The 21,066-nt window shown below is 49.2% G+C and overlaps 2 protein-coding genes across 2 annotated transcripts in view; both read right to left on the bottom strand.

The window, feature by feature from the left end:
* On the bottom strand, positions 1–12,046 carry VAMP3 (vesicle associated membrane protein 3). Its single transcript, XM_090272005.1, has 6 exons — positions 11,983–12,046; positions 11,717–11,855; positions 10,174–10,255; positions 3,171–3,329; positions 2,405–2,456; positions 1–1,763 (listed from the first exon to the last, which is right to left on the bottom strand). Exons 1-6 carry the CDS (start codon positions 12,044–12,046, stop codon positions 1,744–1,746), a joined length of 516 nt encoding a protein of 171 aa, XP_090128131.1. The 3' UTR covers positions 1–1,743.
* Positions 12,047–13,159: 1,113 nt separating this feature from the next.
* The window catches only part of LOC150014116 (calmodulin-binding transcription activator 1-like), an 84,977-nt gene continuing 77,070 nt past the window's right edge, over positions 13,160–21,066 (bottom strand). The window contains exon 15 of the mRNA XM_090268521.1: positions 13,160–16,394. Coding sequence (XP_090124647.1) covers positions 16,331–16,394 — 64 coding nt within the window. The 3' untranslated portion in view covers positions 13,160–16,330. The remainder of the gene's footprint in view (positions 16,395–21,066) is intronic.

Below are 21,066 nucleotides of genomic sequence, written 5' to 3'. Positions count from 1 at the left end.
TTATGCTTATAAATACTTTATTCAGTTCATTACAGTGGGCAAGTGCCCAGATAAACGCGCAGAAACAAGCGAGGTGTCCCTGGGTTAATGCAGGAGCCGGTGGTTACATGGGGCTGAGCGCCAAGGCCAAGGAGAGAGCACCACAGTGTCAGCGCCAGACGCGGCCGGAGACCCTGAGCTGCGGTGACAGCTGCTTCCCGCGCACAGCGGGGCACGTTTTCAGCATTACATCGTTTCAGTGCTGTCGGGGGGGTGGGGGGGGCAGGTCCCCAAGAAACGGAGCCCGTGCCCTGGCGAGCCTCACTGCTGCTGCCCGGTGAGTCACATACTGGCACAGGGAAAGGGACTTAGAACATCCCTGTGCCATGGGCCACAGAGTGGGAGAGCTCTCGTTTCCCTCGGGGCCTCCTTGCCTGTTTCATTCCTACCTCATCCCTGTCCTCGGGCCACACAGCCAGAGGCTGAGAGTCTCACCAAGTCCCTCAGATGCCAAGAGCTGTCCCTAAAGCAGGATCATGTGCAGAGCCCAATGCATGGAGGAAAGAAAGCATCTCCGGTTAGCTGGCTGTGCAAAGCCCCCCCCCCCACGACCAATGCTAACCGAAAGCATAATCTAGAAGACAGAAGACAGATTTAAGAAGTGGAATATGAATAAAAATAGAAACAAACTCCAAAAAGCTATCGTCTGTGAGGACTGGGCCAAATACTGACCCGCTCACAGATGGTCCTGCTTGAGGGCTACAGAACTGCTACTCACATAATTCTCAGGGACACATGGGAGCCCACAGCTGGGGCCGTGCCGCCTGCCTCTCGGTGCGAGGTGGGCAGGGTCTGGCCAGAACCCCCTCTGACCCAGGAGAAGCGCTGACTGGGGAGGGGGACTGCGCCACGCACAGTATTTCAAAGGCAAGAAAGGCCTGTCGGGATGCAGAAGCCTCACAGGTGACGTTACAGCTTCAGTGCCGAAGGCCACCTAGAGCTCCAGTTGTCACTTTTCTGGTCTATCTGTCAGGAACAGACTTAAGGGCACTTTACTGGGATTTAACTTTTTGGCAAAATAGATACTTTGGTTATAGCCATAGTTCTATAAAAATGTTTTAAAGAGGTTATTTCTGATTAAGATATTTTAAGCAAATGATACAAAACAACAAAAAAGTAAACATCTTTGTATCTAATGTAAGAGCAAAACTTCTTTACCAGCATCTTATCGTAAATACAGAAGAGTCAGTAGTGCTTACAGACAGCAGAGGGTCTCTTACAGGGGGTCAGGAGAGAAGCGGAGTAAGGCACAGCCCGCCACTGTCACAGCCTTGAGTGAGACAGGAGTGTTTCCTCGGGAAGGCACAAAGGGGAAATCTGGTTACCCGGAGGTTTCAAATGTGGTTCTGCAGACAGGGTTACGTGAGGAGCGCGCACTTGGAAAAACCTCCCGTAACTGGAGTGAATGGCAATGAATCAGAAACGTCACGTCTCGGCTGTAACGGCCGGGGCGTGAGCAGTCCCTGTCCCAGCCCACAGGGAAGTGTGGGAAGGCCCCGCACAGAGTGTGGGCAGGGCTGGCGGCACTTCTGGTGTGCTGTGCATATTCAAACAAGGCACGTTTGCTACAAGTCAAACTTTACATTAACTGACAGAAATAATCATTTTAGATATCACGGTACGTAAGCTCGATAACAAGGCAGGTTCTAAGTCAAAAGTCCTGAAGAGGTTTCTGGAACAGAAGGCTGGAGTCCCGCTGGGTCTTCATGGAGAAACGCTCAACACTAAGAAGCGGGAAAATGAAAAGGTCAAGGAGAAGAGCAGGTCAGTCTTTCAGCGCACACCCACCATTCACCCCGACCGCTAGCCTGACTCCCACTGGAGGCCTGGCTTCGCCTGGTGGAGGGCGGAGGCGGCCGTCGGAGGAGGAGGACGGAAGGGGCATTGCGGTGCCGGCTCCGGCGGCAGCAGGGGGGAGGCCACCACCGCCGCGTGCCAGGCGCCGTCCGAAGCGCGGCTTGTACATCCCCCGGTTCTGTCCTCATAACAAACACATGGGGTAGTACTCCTGTTACCCCCACTGTACCCATACGGAAGCTCAAGTTCAGAGACGCTAAACTGCTTCCCAGAGCCGCACAGGTGGAGCACGGGCAGTGCACGGTTTAGTCACTAGATTATGTTATTTCTCACGGAAGGAAATATGCAGAGAAAACTGCTAGGTCAGTGGAAATGAATTACGTTTTCTCTAATTTCAAAGCATTAATGTTGACATCAAGAATCTCAGACTTTAATTGTACTTAAAATATGGACTAAAGAAAACAAAAATCTCTGTAATAAACTAACATTTGGGAGGACATTTGAGTTTTGTACATGAAATCAGCTGTGAACATGCAAGTTTCAATGCGTTTAGAACAGGAGAACTCACCGATGATGATGATGATGATGATGACCACAATGCTAATCCCTATGGCCCACATCTGTAATGAAACAATGTCCACGTCACGTTTCAAAAGGAGGTGAGCGTGCTCACTGAAGAGGGTCATTTAATATCATTCTAGTCAGTGAAAGAGAAATCCAGGTCCACTACAACCTGAAATAATCCGTAGTTCTTAAAGCCCAAATACAAGGTCCTCAGACAGGACCTGAAGGTTACTGAGCTGCTTTCCATAAAGCTGTTCCAATGGCCTGTGGCCCCTAAGCAGGCACGAGTCCTCCGCACTGGGGGCGGGGGCTACTAGACGCGCCGTGTACTGGGAGGCTCACTTCTAAGTCGGGGTGGGGCAGGACGTACTTGGGGACTGGGGAAGCACACGCGGGCTTCTGAGGAGCCCTTTCCTGCGGTACTGGAGCTGCTCACGGGACCACACGCTGACTGACCAGCAGGGCCGGCCCTCTCCTGTCGGTCTGTGTCCAGGGCTCCCCGGGGGCGGGCAGTGGGAAGGGGCTTATGTCCGTGATTAGTTCTGGACCCTCCTCCGTGCTGCTGACAGGCAGCCCCGGCACGTGGAGACTCCCCAGTGCGGGGCGAGGACGAGCGTGTGTGCCAGCGTGCTGGACTCCGTCAGTCCCAGTGTCCACGCGTGGCAAGTCAGGCTCGCATCCAAGGTGACGGAGTCCAGTACGTGTGGGCTTTGTCAGCCCCCTGAGAATGCAGGGGGCGCTCAGTGTAAAGACGGACTGAAGAGAATTACCTTGCAGTTCTTCCACCAGTATTTTCTCTTCAACTTGGCAGCGCTCGTTTCAAACTGGGAAGCCCCTGCCTGCAGCGCGTCGGCACGGTCGTCCAGCTCCGAGAGCTTCTGGTCTCGCTCCAGCACCTTGTCCACGTTGACTCTCATGATGTCCACCACCTGCGCGAACACGGCCCCGTCAGGTTACACGAAAGGAAACGGAACACCAAAACGTCGCCGCCTGATTACTGTGAGCCGGAGTTTCATTAGAAAGGGGGCCGGGCCTCACCATTTCATGAGATAAGCAGTAAGCCAGGACTAGAAGGGACCTTCCTTAACACAATAAAGGGCATTTCTTAAAAAAACAAAACCAAACCCCCACGACGAACATCCACGCTCAACGGTCAAAGGCAGGAAGCCTCCCCTCAGAGCAGGAACGAGACGAGGGTACCACTCTCCCTGCCGCTCTTCAACGCTGGGCCGGGCGTTGTGGCCACAGTGGTCGGGCAGGGAAAAGAAATAAAATGCACCAAAATGAGAGAAAGGAAAGTGACCCATAGTTGCAGATATTCCATATGTAGGAAACCCCAAAGAACCCACAATAGAAACTAAAGAGGATTAATAAACAAATTCAGTGAGCTTTCAGGATGCCAGGTCAGCATCTATAAATCAGTGTTTCCAGCCACAGAAATCAAACCGACACTAATCAAACAATCCCACACACAACAGCATCCTGGGGATAAACTGAGCCACAGAGGCAGCAACTTGGGCGTGGGAAACTACAAAGCGCTGCTGAAGGGAATGAAAGACCTAACCCAACGGGAAGACACCACGTGCACAGACTGGGAGCCTCCGTGTCGCTGGGCCAGCAGCGCCCCAAAGCCACGCGCAGGAGTACAGACTCAGCACCACGTCCAGCCGCATCCCTATGGTCTTTTTTTTTGGCAGAGATGGAGAAGCCAATTCTCAAACTCATACAGAACTGCAAGGGACCCTGCACGGCCAAGACAATATTGGAAAAGAAAAACAAAACCGGAGAACTCGCACTCTCTAATTTGGAAACTTGCTACAAGCTACAGTCACCGGAGGCATGCGGGGCTGGCACAGGGACAGGGGACAGAGAACGGAGAGCGCAGGATCAGCCCTAACGCCTGCGGCCCGCTGACTGCTGACGCGGGCGCCCAGATCCGTCGATGGGGAAGAAGCCTTTTCCACAGATGGCGACGGGACAGCTGGACGTCCCCATAGGAGAATGAAGCCGGACCAGCACCTCACCCCGGGGACAAAAATTAACTCTAAAGGGATCGGTGGCCTAAGTGTAAGAGCTAAAACTTATAAACCTCTTAGAAGAAAACCTAAGAGTAAACCTTTACAACTCTGGATTTGGCCGTGGCTTTGACACCAAAAGCAACAAAAAAGTAGATAAATTGGACTTTATAAAAATGAAAACCTTTTGTGCATCGAAAGGCTTTATCAAGGATGTGAAAGGACGGTCCACAGAAGTGTCTGCAAACCATGTGTCTGAAAAGGAGTTACTGCCCAGAACATGTCAAGAACTCTCTTGACACGTTTTTCTGTGGCAGGACCTTCATGGAAGGCGACAGGAGCCCCACTGTAGGCAGGGGCTTACCAGATGCCACACAGGAGTGACCCTGTCACCCAGAGACGTGACGGGCTCAGTCGCCTGGGACAGCTGCGGGCTGTGAAGTAGCAGGGGCGTAAGGAAACGGTGGCACAGGCGGGACCCACTCAGGAGGCAGCCCGTCAGCTGCAGCACTAACCCCATCACCAGGGTGTGTGGGATCGCAGTTTCCCTGCAGAGTCTGACGTATCTGCTGTCATCAGTCAAGTCGCCTTTATCAAAAAAACATTTTTTTAAGTATATTTTATTACGTTGTTACAGTAGTTACAATTTTTTCCCCTTTGCTCCCCTCTGCCCAGTACCCCGCTTCCCTCCAGCAATCCCACCCCCCTTAGTTCATGTCCATGGGTCGTGCATATAAGTTCTTTGGCTTCACCCTTTCCTATGTTACTCTTAACTTCCCCCTGTCTATTCTGTACCAACCGATTATGCTTCTTAGTCCCTGCACCATTTCCCCATTTCTCCCCCTCCCCTCTCTCAGCTGATAACCCTCCAAATGATCCCCATACCTATGATTCTGTTCCTGTTCTAGTTTGCTTAGCTGAGTTTTGTTTTTATTTTTTATATTCACTTGTTGATAGTTGTGAGTTTGTTGTCACTTTAGTGTTCATAGTTTTGATCTTCTTTTTCTTAAGTAAGCCCCTTTGACATTTCATATAATAATGGCTTGGTGATGATGAGCTCCTTTTAGCTTCACCTTGTCTGGGAAGCACTTCACCATCCCTTCCATTCCAAATGATAGCTTTGCTGGATAGAGTGATCTTGGTTGCAGGTTGCCTTTCATCACATTGAATACTGCTTGCCAGTCCCTTCTTGCCTGCAAAGTGTCCTCTGAGAAATCAGCTGATAGTCCTATAGGCACCCCCTGTGGGCAACTCTCCGCCTCTCTTGCTGCCCCCTGGACTCGGTCTTTATCTTTCACCTTTGTTATCTCAGTCATGATGCATCCTGATATGGTCCCTTCTGGGTCTAGCTCACCCAGGACCCTCTGTGCTTCCCGGACCTGTATGTCCATCTCCTTCGCAAAATTTGGGAAGTTTCCTCATTTTCTTCAATTCTTGCTTCCTCATTCTGTACTGGTTGCCTGTTTTTTTCTTTTTTATATTCCAAATCATTGATTTGAACCCCAGTTTCCCTCCATTCACCATTGGTTTTGTGTGGATTTTCCTTCGTTTCACTTAGCGTAGCCTTTACTTCTTCCCTTATGCGTCTGCCATACTCAAGCGTATCTGTCAAGTCTGTGAGCATCTTTATCACCAGTGTTTTGAACTCTGTGTCTGTTAGGTTGTCTATCTCCTAATCTGTCAGGCTGGCTACCTTCTCGTCTCTTAGTTCTCCCACTGGAACCTCGATCCATTCCCCTTTTTGGGCCATACTTCTCTGTCTCCTCATTCTTACAGGCTCCTGTGTTTGTTTGCCTCCACGTCCCAGGTAGAGCTGTCACTCCTGTTATGTTCTAAGGGACAGAACCTTAGGTATTCCTCAGCACAGGGCGACCCATTTCACCACGTTGTGGCACTGTGTGTGGGGGAGGGTCCGAGAGGGAATAATGCCGCCTGCCCAGCACTCGCCCCCTTTCCAGGCACTTCTCCCACTTCCGTATGGGACTGACGCCTCTCTAGCTGCTGCCCTGGCCGTCATTCCCAGAGTGGGTGGGTCTGTGGATGTTCTAGGACCGTGGGGGCCCTTTAAACAGGCAGACTCTGCTGAGAGACCAGCAGTTTCTGCCTCCGCCCCAACCCCCACTGGTCTGCACAGTCAGAGGCAATGAGGCTTGATTTTCCTCGGTTTTGGGACTGTGAAGCTTCGAGGTCCAGTGAGGAGCTGGGAGTGCTCCCCAGGTGTCCCTCCTGACTTTTTAAAATGTGTGACTGCGCTTTCCACCAGCCTGCTGCTGCCGCCACCACACCGAGTCCTCTCCGCCCTGGCTCTGCCCCTCCCACCTGTCTGGGTGAGTGTTTCTTCTTTATTTCTTTGTTTGCTGGACTTCCATGCAGCTGAATTTTCTGGAACTTCTGGTTGTCTCTAGTTCTGAGGTAGTTGTGTTCCTTCTCAGTTGTGGAGGGAGACACAATGTGTCAAGTCTTTATTTTCACACTGACTTATTTTGGAATTATAGTCAAGAACGAAACCCAATCCAGTGAGCTGATTCCATGTCAGCGTCCCCCAGTGGCTTTAGTTCCTGTGCCTTTTGGCCCTCCGGTAAATACAGGTGCCCTGCTTAGTGATATGTGTCTTCTTCACCGCGGTCCAGGATATCACAACCAGGTAGCTAGTATCATAAGGTATTTTTAGTCATAAGAAATAAAAGAACTCAGTATTAATTCTTAGAATCTATTTTCTAATATCTCAGTTGAATTTGATTATTAAAAAACTATGATTATGCCAATTTTGTTTTTATTAATTTTTTATGTCTGAATATTTTACAGGTTATTCTTTTCTATATTAGTTAAAATACAGAATAATTACAGTATTCCCTCACTTATCGCGGGTATTATGTTCTAGACCCCCTCCACGAAGTAGGAACCTTACATTTATTCTACACTCTTAAACCCACATCACTTTAACAACATACGTATACAGTACCACAAAATCCTGTGATATAGCGAAAAACCCACGATAAATAATTAAATGTAATATTTAAAAAAATCCCGCGATACTGTGAGGCCGTGATAAGTGAACCGCAATATAGAGAGGGACTACTGTATATAAATAATTCTTACCATTTAACAACAAAAGAGAAACTAACCAATTAAAAAATGGGCCCTGGCCAGGGGACTCAGTTGGCTGGAGCACTGTCCCCATACACAAGGAAAGGTTGTGGGTTCAATTCCTGGTCAGGGTGCGCACAGAGGCAACCGACTGATCTTTCTCTTTCTCTGTCTCCACTCCTTCCCCTCTCTAAAAATCAATAAACATCCTCAGTAAGGATTCAGAAAGAGAAGGGCAACAGACTTAGACATTTTTACAAAAAGTGTACACACATGGCCAACAAGCACATGAAAAAACACTCAACATCACTGGTCATTAAGGAAATGCAAATCAAAACCACCGCGGGATACTATTTTACAGTTACTAGGACGGCTAAAACAAAAAAGAAAAGGGAAAGTAAGTGTCGGTGAGGACTTGGAGAAATGGGAACTCTGGGCGCTGTGTGGCTGCAAAACGGTGCGACCGCTGGGGGGAAGTGTGACAGCTCCTCAAAACGTGACGCACAGAATTAGCCTACGACCCAGGAGTTCTACTAGGTACACGTCCAAGGGAAATGAAAACGTACGCACACCCCGAAACCTGCATGCAAATGTCACTGGTCAAGCTAAGAGGTGAAAACAACTGAAAAGCCATCTATTGACGAATGGATAAACCAGGTACACACTGGCAGTGGAGTACCACTCAGCCATGAAAAAGAGCGAGGTACTGCACCTATTACAAGCTGGACAAACGTCGATAATATTACACTAAGTGAAAGCAGGCAGACACAAAAGGCCACATGGCATATGACCCCTTTTATATGATACACCCAGAATAAGAGAATCCACAGAAACAGAGAGCCAATGGGAAGTTACCAGGGAACGGGACAAACAGGAAGCAGGGGTAATTACTAACCATGTACAGGGCGTTCTGCAGTGATGAAAACATTGTGAAACCAGAGAGGGGTGGTGAATGCACGCAGACACCACTGAGCTGCACGCTTGAAAATGGGTAGCTACATCATGTCAATTTCACCTCAATTAAAAATGAAAAATAAAACATAAAAACAAAACAAAACACTACTCTCCTTAAAATTCCCTTTGGTTAAGAAAAAGGACCTGATTTGATTTTGTAAGTAACCAAAAATTTCATGCAAGATGGAATGAGAATGGGTTTCTTAGCGTGAAAATATAAAATTCTCAATGTCCAACAAAGCCATCATACCAAAACATTACCATACGCTTTAACCATCCATTATTAAACACAGCTTAACGTCAGTTTTACTTTTAAATTAAACTCATTGGGGTAACACTGGTTAATAAGATTATACAGGTTTCAGGTGTACAGTTCTGTGATACATGATCTGTATATACTGCACTGTGCGCCCACCACCCCAAGTTAAATCATCTTCTGTCATCATATATTGGGTTGGCCAAAAAATCTGTTTAGTTTTTTCCATACGATGGCTCTAGTAGCGCTTAGTTGTCTTTAACTTCATTTGAAACAATTTTGTTAAGACTGTATTGTGACACCTGTCATATGAGCCTGCATTTAAAAAAAGCTTATTAAAATGGTGAATTTTTGTGCCATTTGAAGATGAAAGAAGATATACAACATTTTCAGTGTATTATACTTTATTATTTCAAGAAAGGTAAAAACTCAATTGAAACGCAAAAAGATATCTGTGCAGTGTACGGAGAAGATGCTGTGACTGATCGAACATGTCAAAAGCGGTTTGAGAAGTTTCTTGGTCCTACTGACGTTTTGGCCAAATAACTCTTTGCTGTGGGGCTGTCTTAGGCACTGGAAGATGTTTAGCAGCCTCCTGGCCTCTACCCACTGGAGGCCAGTAGCGGGAGAGAGCCGACGTACTCAAAATATCAAATCAATGAAGTTATGGGTGGAAATGAAAAGTGTGTCTTTTATTTTACAGAAAAAACTAAACAGACTTTCTGGCCAACCCCATATCTGGCCCCCATTTCACAAGCTCACACGGCTTTGTAAGGCAGTTAGAGGCAGAAAGACCACAACACCCTCGCTGGACAGAGGCGGCTTCCAGGAACATGGAAACACTAGTCTGCATTTCTCAAGCTTCCGCTGAGAGTCTGCACAGACAGGGCTGAGCCAAGGTGTTGGGAGTGCCCTCGGACTCAAGAACTCCACAAACCCCGGTCTGCTGGGCTAGAGCGGCGTGCCAGCACGTGCCCTCTGTACATCCACGGGCAACAATGCGAGTGGAATCCCGCAGGGCGCCGCTCAGGCCGGGGAACCAAAAGTCAGGCTGCTGGCAGAGCACATCGGCTCAGGAGCACTGGTCTTGGCTTGAACAAGCTATAGACCGAATTCTGAGAATTCTATTCCCTATTTTATGAAATGGTTCTCTTTTTCCCAATTTTTACTGTGGCAAAATATACATTATAAAGCAGTTCTTGAAGGCCTGCTCCCAGGGAGGGGTATTTGTGCTTTAGGCATGTGACGTGGTCACAGAAGAATAAGCGTGAAATCAGGGGAGCCTGACTTCTGCTCAGATCAGGGCTTCGGGGACAGCTGGGGCCAACATTTTGTTGCTTTTTGATACAGCCAAAATTGACTTTACATTCGCACTTGTATGACACTTTCTCTAAACAATTGTTTCCAGGGTGTTTTCCCTGTTGATTTAAAATTCATCTTTTCCACGTTTCTGAGCAATACCTCGTCCACTTGATTCTGTGTCTGCTGAAGTCTCCAATTACTGCCAGCGGCAGCGCTGGAACCGGCAGGCACACCTGTCGACCTGAAACACACACAGGCAGGGGCGTAAGTGATCACTGCAAGGACGTTTCTGTTAGGACGAAGACGTTAGGAATTTCAGAGCTGGAGCGGAAAAAGAAACCCTTCCTGCAGCGATGAACAAGGGCTCGATCTCTAATGACATTTCTTCTAATTCCTCTGTAATTTCCCAGCTCTTCACCGCTGTGCTGGGAGTGACCAGGGTCTAAGTGACGGTGTAACAGGATCTACTCTGGGTCACGGAAGAGCCCGACCCTAAGACAAACCCTGCTTTCCAACGTGGCCTCAGGACCTCTAACATCTACTTAAACGCACTCACTACTCCTCTGGTCTGTTCACTGCGGCAAGATCTGCTTTCACGGCGAGGGGCCGTCACAGAGCGCCCCGTCCCCGTGCGAGGAAAGACGGTCGTCCACAGACACGGGACGAAACGCCCCCGGCCTTGCTGGCAACGCCTTGCCGATACACAGTCTTGCCTCCCCTAACAGATCGCAGGCACCTGCGTCCTGGGGGTCTTCCCGCTCTCCCGCCGGCAGCCGGCACGGGCCCTGCGTACAACCGCCCGATCCACTGAGTCAGCAGGCAGGACCCCCCCGCCCAGGGGCACCTCGGCCCTCCCGTGTCCGGCGGGTATTCGGGGCCTGGGGCACGCTCTCCGCGCGGCTTGTCACCGGGTCCTCACAACTGGCTGCGCGCGGAACCACGATCGCCCCCAAAGGGAGGTTACCGGCGGCCGCCGCAGCGCGCTGCCGCGTGGGGACCGAGCGCCGGGCAACGCCGCGGGTCCACATCGTAACCTCCGTGAGCGACGGGCCGTGGCGCCCCCGGGGGGACGGCGCGTTCCTTTCTCCTCCACGGGCTGGGGGGGAACTGAGGGTCCTCGCGTTTCCTGCCAGCAGTTTCTGAATGTCACCAGGGGCCACCGCAGGGGAGGGGAGTCCCGGAGCCGCCCTCCCGAGTCCGCTCTGACCGCGGCTGCCTCGCGACAGGCCGGGGCCGAGACTCCGGCCCGTGCAACTTCCGGGGCCCGGCCGAGCGCGGCGCCAGGCAGAGCGGGGGGACCACCATACCCCTCGGGGACCCTGGGGCTGGGGAGGGGAGGAGGCGGGGGAGGAGGGGACGGGAAAGGGGCGGGGCCCGGGTCGCGGCGGGGCGGAGCCGCCCCCTTTCCGGAAACCTCCCGGCCGCCCCGCCCCGGCCCCCTTCCTGGCCCCCCTCCCCGCCCCCCCGACGGCCGCGGACCCTCCGGGACGGCCGGCAGGGCCGCAGGGTCGCCCCGCCTGTCTGCAGCGCAACTCCCGGGGCCGCCGCCCGCCCGCAGGCCTGGGGAGGTCCGCGCAGGCCCGCGCAGCCTCGGCTGGCGTCCGAGCGGCGGCCGGCGGGACCCGGGCCCAGCGGGGCTCCCACTAGCGTCCCGCCTGCCCCCCGGGCCCAAGGCCGCCCGGCTTCGCCTCGCGTCACTTACATTTTGGCGACGGCAGCGGCTGAATGTCGGCGGATCGGCGGAGCGAATCCCGAGGCCGGGACCTGTGAGGAGGGCGGTGGCGGCGGCACGGGGCTGATGGCGTCACAGGGCGGGGCCGGGTGGGCGGGGCGCTCAGGGCCTGGGGGCGGGGCGTAGTGGGCGGTGCCTCACGCCTGCGCTGTTGGCCTCGGAGCTCGTGGGAGGGCTGCCGCGCTGAGTGCGGGGCGGTGGTGCCCGCTCCGCCTTCCCGCCGCCGCCGTGCTGACCCGGACACACTGGGAAGGGGCTGTGCGGTGAACGGCGGTGCGCCGTCTCTCTGGCGGCGACCATGTCGGAAACAGCCTACGTGTTTCCGCTCAACTCCCCACGTTAACCTAGTAGCGGGCCCGCGGACCCCACATTTCCGCCAGCAACCTGTTAAATGAAACAGGAAGTCCGTTTGGTGTAGTTGTCACGTACGCCGATTGGGTTAGCCTCGCTCTCGTATTCGTGACCAATATTTGCCCCTGCACCGGCCATGGCGTCAGGGACCAGTTTCTACGCTTCGGCATTCCTGGGCCCCCAGCACAGAGTAGGTCCTCAGCTTTTGATCGCATGGAGGCGGAATGCAGAGGGTTTACTTTGCGGTGTCTTCCAGCTGTTATTGCAAGTACTCCTGCCGACAGAGACAACTCCTACGTTAGAAAAAAAACAAAACCCTGACTGGTCAGCTGGCAGATGAGATGAGAAATGGAAAATAAACACCTCTTTTCCAACTCTTCATGGAATGATTTGAAAAGTGACATGTCAGCGTACATTAAACAGGAGAGGATCAGAGAAGATGGGATCTGAGTAGCTAGGTAACCAAAAGGAGCGCTTTTCCAGGCGACGACGACCATGGACATGCGCATGGTTTGCACAAACCGACCGGAGGGCGCAGGCTGGGGCACAGGTGCAAGGAAGGATGGCATGAAGCGGGAGGACAGGCCAGAAAGGAAGACGTCGCTGAACTGCAGCGGGCTGTAGAAACCACCGAGCCCGGTGGAGGTGGGAGGTCACGCAGTGTGTCTGGCAGTGTCACTGAGACCGGTTAGATGGAAGAGGGGCCCCCAGGGCGCGAGGCTCTGCAGTCGGAGGGAATGAAAGGTGGTAGCGTCCTCATAAAGGAAGACTGACAGTAGTCAGCTGGAAGGTGCCTTTTAACCAACTTCAGAGGATTGTCCCTGGGGAGGTGAATTTAGCCTGGATGGACACGCTGAGCGGTGCCCAAGAAGCTAGTCGAAGAGCGAGGCTCTACTAAGAAATTTTGTCCTCCGGGGACATACCCCAAACCATGCAACATTCAACGTCAGAACATCATACCTGGATCGAAGGAGATACTTGAAATTATTTCATACGGTTTGAAACATGCAGATCACCTTGGATTGTGGTATCCGGTCAAGTGAAAGCAACACACACACATACTATGGGGAAATTTTCTTCATTTTTAATTTACAGCAGAAAGAATATAAAGCATTCAGAAAACATTTTCCATATTTTAAGGGCAATTCAAAACATTTTGCATGGTTTCCAGCAGCTGAGTTCTTCAACAGATCCATTGATTCAACGATGCTTTACATGCACAATTACAAAAATAAAACTTACAAAAAAGAAGACATCTAGACTAGTTTTACATGCAAGTCTCAGGGACCCCCCGTTGGGCGCCAACTACTGTGTGGAACTGCCAGAAGCGACCGTGCAGCCAGAGAGGGGTTCAAGTTAGTGTCTTTATTTCGTTCACACAGTACAGCTGATTTCAAATGGGTAACAAGAATAGCAATTAAATCTTCAGGAGACAGAATAAGATTAGCTATTAATTTTTATAATGAAGTCCTACCCCTGGCACTTGGGAATTCAGATTATCCAAGAAAAGCTGCGCTGACCTATCATCGTATATTCAAAACTAAGATTCACAACCAAGAAAAAGCGGTCAGAAATGCTTCGTTTCGGTGGAAGTGTGTTTATTTGTACCTCGCCTGGGAGTCACAGTTGTACTGCTACTTCCTGTCCCCTCCACGAGAACCCTCCTAATTCTATGTAAGTCTTCATCTTCCGGAATTTTCTAACTCACTCAGCTAATAATGTAGCATGTGAAACAATTTTAAAAAAATAAAATAAAATGTGAGGGTTAACGCAAACCCACTGAGGTCATTACTCTTGTTGAAAGACCAGTTATTTGTACCGTAATAAATGGAATGAACATCTCTAACATCAGTATTAATAGAGCATACTCTGAGAGAGCTGGCTTTCCCGTTCTGTTCCCACTTGTGAGTGCAATTGTGTGTTGCGAAATCACTCAGTGTCTTCCTATCGGTCAAATTGTGTAAAATAATAGGCATCCGGGGGATTGCAACAGCTGGAACATAACCCACACATTTAAAGGAACGAAGCTGAGTCAGCTCAGTTTACGAAGGTACAGATGGCGACTCGTTGTGGGGCTGTCACTGTTGTCGAAGCTGATCACGAGCAGTAAGACATACACTGTACAGGAATTTGAGGTTGGCAGTGAAAGGAAGGAATTAAAAAACAAGTACAATTATAGAAAAGGCACCAAGAGCGCTGACCCCAGTTTGTACCACGATCTTTTTGTATCTACCTTCCTTCTCGAGACACCAGTTTAAAAGCTTTTTTTGTGTGTGAATATTTTCAGGCTTCACAACAAGCCTAGAGTTTTAACTTACGGTTGGCAGCCAGAGCCAAGAAAAACACTCTCACCTCAGCTTTACACCCACTCGTCCTGCAACTTCACCTGGGGTTTTAAACTGGCATCAGCAAATGCGAACTTGATTCTCTCAATGGAACATTAGTAGTTTGATTTTTAAAAGCATCAGATTTCTTTGGCTCCTCATTATGTGAAAAGAGTAACAATATAACATGACATTCCTACCAGACCAGTTTGCATCTTTTTAATTTTTTAGCAATTATTGTGCATTTTTTATTACATTTTCTGATTTCCAGCAGGAGATATGAAAACGTGAGACATTTTTCTGCCTTTCGTACCATTTCTTTTGTCAGGTTCTGATCGTTCTAAGTGTTCTTTGTTGGAGTGAGTGGATGGCGTTAAGCTGTATACTGATTCGTCTTATGATTATCTGTTTAGCAAAAGTAACTTAATTTTCTTAAGCAATATTAGCATTCACATTACTTGGCACCATTGGCAAAAGAATTTTAAATAAAATAAAATAAACTCCTGGTAGCCAAAATTAAATGTAAACATATCCTTTTTTTTTTTAAGTAATGTTACTCTGCCTTTTTTCCTAAGTCTAAATACAGTAGCTCTTTTTTTTTAAAGTTTTTTGTTTTGCGGTTTAGTCATGCTTTAGCAAAATGTTCTTCTAAAGAACATTTAAAATAAAGTACTCTTATAGTGAAATAAAGTTTTTTTTTGTTTCATTTTACAGACCATAGCCACTAATGCTTTGCTTTTGTTCATTTCTTTTTCTTGATTTCATGCACATATCTCTTTGTTTTACTATATACAATATATACAAACAATACATCCACATTTTTCTTTCTCTTTCAGACAAAACTATACAAATAATTTTATCTTGCCATGTTATCGACCTTTGTGAATAAAATATTTAGCAATTAATATAATCCCTTTCAAATATTTCTCACTTTCCATTTCTACCTTCTCTATATACACACTGCTCAGTTTGGATGGGATATAGCCAAAAATATGGAATTTACTGGCCAGAACGCAGCACCACACTGGTCTTTAGGTGGCAGATGTCCAGGCAAGGTTTATGATTCCTTAGAATGACTACAGTTTCCAAGGTTACTTAAAAAAGCTACATGCTTTTTACCAATTCTCTAAATAATTCTCATTGCACATGAAAGTAAGGCAAAGAAATTAAAGTGCTCAACATGAGAAAAGGGACAGGATGGTTACTCGCAGGTTCCTGGGGGGTGGTGGGGACAAGAACACAAAGTGTGACTCCGTCAGCTGTTTCTCGTTCTCGCCCACACACCCGCCCCTCCGCAAATCTCCGCAAGACAGGAAAAACCCGCAGATTTTAAAAGTTGCATTAAGTGTGCTGTAGAGATTAGAACAAAAACCAACAAACTAAACACAGTGAAGGAAATGAGAACACACGGACCCAATAAAGATTTGTATGATCTAAGCCCTCCACTGACCGTGAGTCCCACACATTCAGCTTCTCGGATGTGACTGGCAGGTGCAGGCACAGCGCCCTCTTGCGGCTCGTGCATCCCCCACCTTTTCTCAGCTATATTTTTGGTATAAATATTTGTACAGTTCCACACGATGTTTGAATACAGCCCTATGTGAGAAGGAAAACGGCCTCTTCCCGAGGAGAGGAAGCCTCTTGCGATTCCTCGTGGTGTCTTGTTTTCCCCGTGATCCAACAGAAGACTGAGTTCCAAGGTGTCTCGCTGATCAAATTAAAAGTCGTCCATGAAAAGTGCAAATGCAATGACCAAAGCGTTCCTGTGAGGACCCTGCAGCTGCTCTCCCCGAAACTGCAGAGGGGTCGTGTGTGTGCGTGTGTGCACGTGTGCGCGCGCGTGTGTGTGTGCATGTGTTGTTGCATGTCTCTGCTAAAAACGGAAATGAAAACAGTCTGAAAAGCAATGTCACATTGCTAAGGGATGCTGCTGTATGTCTTCAAGTTCCTTGGCCTTTTTCAATTCTTTCACTCTGGAAGAGAAACACAAAAAACGCCAGGTGGTAACTCCATGGGGACACTGTGACCAGACCCAGAACAGGACATCACCACTCCCTCCAAAGTTAAAAAAGGGGGGGAGGGGGAGGAGAAAGAAAGAAAAAGACAAAGACCACTCGAGGACTGATTCCTGTTCACCTGGTGGGAAAAGACTCCAGCGGAAGACGTGACCCTCCCTGACACCTGCCGCTGCCGCCCCGTGCTTGGGACACAGCGCTAGACTGACACCTACGGTGCTGAGCCAAGTGCCACAATAACATGCTCATCTCAAGGAACGTTACCTGCTCAGTAACTTCCTTTCTGGCCTGGGGGGCCGCCACCGGCGCCCTGGAATTCCGTGTGATGCAGTCGGGGAACTGCACACGCGCTCACGTGGCTGCTGATCCGCCCGGGAGGCGGACTACTGCTTTGCTCACATGCTCAAGCTCGTGAGCTGTTCGAGCCTGACCTGATGCCTGCGCCCCTCTACGGGCTCACGCACCTGCTCTTCCTACCCCTCACTGTCCTCCTGTGCCACAGGGTAGCTCTCAGCGTTCCCCAGTGCTCCCGGAGGGGCAGCGACAGGGTGAGGTGCCTGCAAGGTCCGTCATTCCAGTCATCAAACATGGCGTAGTAGCCAGACGTAAGTGAAATTGTCATGGAAAGTCTCTATCAGCAAATTATCTAATTATCATTTTCTGTCCTTATTTTTTAATATAGAAATTTGCCTTGGTGTTTTAATAAGGGGTACAGGGAACAGGCTGTAAGCTATGAAGAGAGTTCTCTTTACTGACAAATAATTCAGACCCTGCCTTACTGTCAGAATGATCAAACGCAAGTCTGGCTTTAGGGCCCAACTTCCAAAGTCAGTGCACGCTGTGTGCGTCACAGATCGTCTGCAGCACGGCCTGCCACGTGGTCACACGCATCTCCCTGGCGTGGGCGTGGACGGTGACAGTGGCTACAGAGACGTGGCAGTTTCCCCGGACACGCTGCTCTACGTGAACAGCATGAGAAGAAGTCTGGCGTGTTCTGCTAAGGGGCCTACACAGAGGTCAGCGATTCCCGGACAGTTTCCGGTCTCCAAGCGTCAGGCCTTTCTTACTGTCTGCAGTTACACCCGTACATCTAGATTTTATGGAAAACAAATGCTAGTTTACTTTCTTGATAAACTCGAGCGGGAAGAAAACCTGCTAAGGAGCCAGTAATGAGTCGCTGTTACATCACATAGGTCGGGACCCAACGGAATGGCTGGCAGAGATGTCCTCAAAGCGACTTCGGGGGGCCGTTATACTGAACGCCTCCACGCAGAAGGGCTGCTCAGCTCTGCCAAGCTGACCCATCCTCTTCAAAGAGAAAGTGCTCCCACTCAGAAGAACAAGGCTTTCTCATTTTATAATCAGTAATAACAAGGATTACCATGCTTGAAAACTTGCTTGTCTGCCTGGTTTATTTACTAAATTCGGCAAAGCCCAGCATGATCAAACAGTGTGTCTTCAAAACAGTTACATCCTTCTTTCTTAACAGGTACATTCAGGATACACTGCTATGTTTATAACTGCATCGAGGTATTACTTAGTTTTAAATTTTATAATTAAATAGGCCATGGATTATTGAATTTTTGGGTAATTTGGATATTACCTACAGACTTGTGCCTCACTATATAGGTCCCTAAGTTTGGACATGCAGACTTGATAAATATCTTTTTAAAAACTGAGTTTCAGAGAGAGAGAGAGAAAGGAAGGGAAAGAGAGAGGGAGGGACAGAGAGAGTGAGACATCGAGTTGTTGTTCCACTTATTTTTGCATTCATCAGTTGCTTCTTGTATGTGCCCTGACCGGGGATTGAACCCGCAAACTTGGCGTATTGGTACAACGCTCTAACTAGCTGAGCTACCCGGCCAGGGCGAAATGGCTTTTAAAAATTGAAACATGCTGTATCCTGTGTTCAATTTTTAAACATGCAATATCTAAACTAGCAGCTCCTGGGCTGGAGAAGTGCAAGGCATGCAGCGATGCCATGTGTCCTCGGGCATGCAATGGGCCTGCTCTGTGCAGACTCGCTGCGGACTCAGGGCAGATGTGCATGCGGCCGCAGAGGCTCCACCTTCGCCCCGCTCTAGGACGCGGCTCGGTCACCAGTGGGCGGCAGGGGCTCCCCCGCTGCTGAGACCTCTAGATTCGGAAGGCCTCTCGACCCAGATTCTGATAGCGCGCGCGCACACAGAGATAGCTGCTCACAACCTTTCTCGAGTGAAACAGGAATGCTTTGAAAATATTAAGCTCGTTGAGATGGCAAAAGAGGAGACTGAAGTATAACCGGGAAGGCTTTGTACAGTTTCACACCGGAGTCTGCCCTCAGCTGGTCAGGACGCTATAACGGAAACATCTTTTTTTTAGCTAAACTGATCGCATTTGTTTTTGCAGTTTCTTCTGAACCAATTAAAAAGTCAACTAAGTCTCCCTAAGGTCTGTGGATTACCACGCAAATACTCCGCTGTACAACTAGCGGTGGCCTCCCACGCGCTGAGTGAGGGCAGGCCGGTGTCCCCGCGCGGGCAGGGCTGTAGCTGTCCACGCGGGAGGAGGACACGCTGAGATGTTCAGATACGTCGTCAGATATAGATTCAACGCCTCAGCTCAGTGAAGTAAATTTAGTGCCTAGGTTCCCCATGAGGTGCTCACAGGGCACTGGCGTTATAGATGACACAAAATGACTTCAATGGACTTCAATGGCATCCTTTTTTTTTTTTTTAACAGGAAGTCATTAAAGGAGGACTTGGTGGTGGTAGGGGAAACCACTTAAGTTCTAGCAGCTGCACAGGTACCTACTCTGCTACCTTCTCTACTCGTCACGACACCACCATCATCCCCTCTTGGTAAACGCAGCGCCTGGCACTGACGGGCCACAGCAGCCTGGCCCCCAGTCACATGGCCAATAATCAGGGGCAGGGCACAGACCTGAAGCCCCCGTAGCCGCTGGTATCTCAGGATAATGAAAAAACTTTTTCAAGTTCTTATCTTATTGTTTGTTTTTTTTTTTCCCCAAAAGACTTGATAGAAAACTATTTGGAAAACTCCCACGGCCTGAGAGAAGTATGTTGTTGGAACAGATGACAATAGTTACATTTTCGCAACTCTAAGATACCGCCACTGATACGGCCCTGTATTGATTTTATCACCATGTGGTAGAGAAAAACCACCTCCCATAAAATGTCCTCATCTATTTTCAACACAGACTTGAAATGTGAAGACAAGGGGTCTAAGAATCAAGGAAATGAAAGATTTTCGTCTCGGTCTCTGATTTGCAACTTGTCGACCATGTTGCTGTTGACTTGCTTCTGGGAAGTCAGGGGAAATCGGGACTTTCACATCCGCCCTCCTGGAGTCCCAAGTGGAGTTTAACGTGACGTGCGGACAGAGTATGAGCATCAGACAGCGTGCCTGATTTTTCGTTTTGTTTTAAATTAAGTGTCAATCCAATAAAACATGGTTGAATGTTACCATGCCTCCACAGAAACAGAAGACAATGAATTCTATCACTGAAGTGGCTTAGAACATCTGAATCTAGAACTTTTGTCATCAGATTCTCTAAGAAACAGATTGTTCAAATCCGTGTTTCCCACAGTTACAGACACCTGTTGTTGCTTTACCTTAGTCAAGGCACGACCAACCACTAACACGCACAGGTTACCTAACGCGTGTCTCCCACAGTAAGGGCGCACAACGGGAAGCGAAGAGTTATCTCTGGGCATTCTCTTTGCTTATTTGTCCTTCCAGAATGTGCTACAATGAGTACGTCCTCCGCCTGTAATAATAATTATCTGTGCTTATCATTCTTTAGGAAAAAAAGGTTCATAAGATGTCTTCTAGCCGCCTGTTACGGCCGCTGTGCCTACAACTGTTGCATTCACACGACATAAAACAACGGAAAAAGTCAGCGGAGGGAAACTACCTCAATTCTATAAACCGAAACCAAAGTCAACGGACTGAACTGGTTTCACTGGTGTTACCTGTACTGTCAGCATAATTTTTTAGTAGGCGAAGTTGGGAAATATAGACCAGAGTTTTTGACACTGGAATGACATGTGAAAAGCCAGTGCCTATGGTCACCGTGTCTATAGACTCTCTGATACGGGTGTTCAGTGACCTTTCGTTGGGTCAGTCGCACAAGCGTGGCTCAGGGTTACTGAGCTTTGACCCTCAGGGAACTTTAACAGTGAAACCCAGTCGGCGCTAAGGAAGAGCTGAGCCTGAAAACGTCCACATTATCTAAAAACACTTCCTATTAGAATTGACACTTACTTCCGCATCTCATCACACAGAAGACAGCAGAGGAGTCCTCCCGAGGCTGCAAAGGCAGTCCACGCGGGAGAGAGACTAGGGCTTCTGTAGGCACGGGGCTGTCATGACTGAGGAGAGCCGCCAGGACCCCGTTTCTGAACCTCTGACTGGTGACCTGGAGAACAGCTCTCGAATCAGGACGGCAGGACTCTGACCTGTGACCCCTCAACTGTCCATGACAGACAACCCCAGGATTTCCCCGAGCCTCCTGGGCTGGAGGCACCCCTTTGGGATATTGGGGCAGTCTCAACCGAAAAAGAAAGAAAAAGAAAAGTCGCGCCATAATGTACTGAGGTGATGCATAAGCAACAGCCCTGACAGCCAG

Source organism: Furipterus horrens, unplaced genomic scaffold (assembly GCF_987537825.1).
Source record: "Furipterus horrens unplaced genomic scaffold, mFurHor1.1.pri manual_scaffold_3, whole genome shotgun sequence".
Taxonomy (NCBI): Eukaryota; Metazoa; Chordata; class Mammalia; order Chiroptera; family Furipteridae; genus Furipterus; species Furipterus horrens.
Note: the sequence above shows the minus strand (reverse complement) of the source record. Positions and strands in the feature narration are given on the sequence as shown.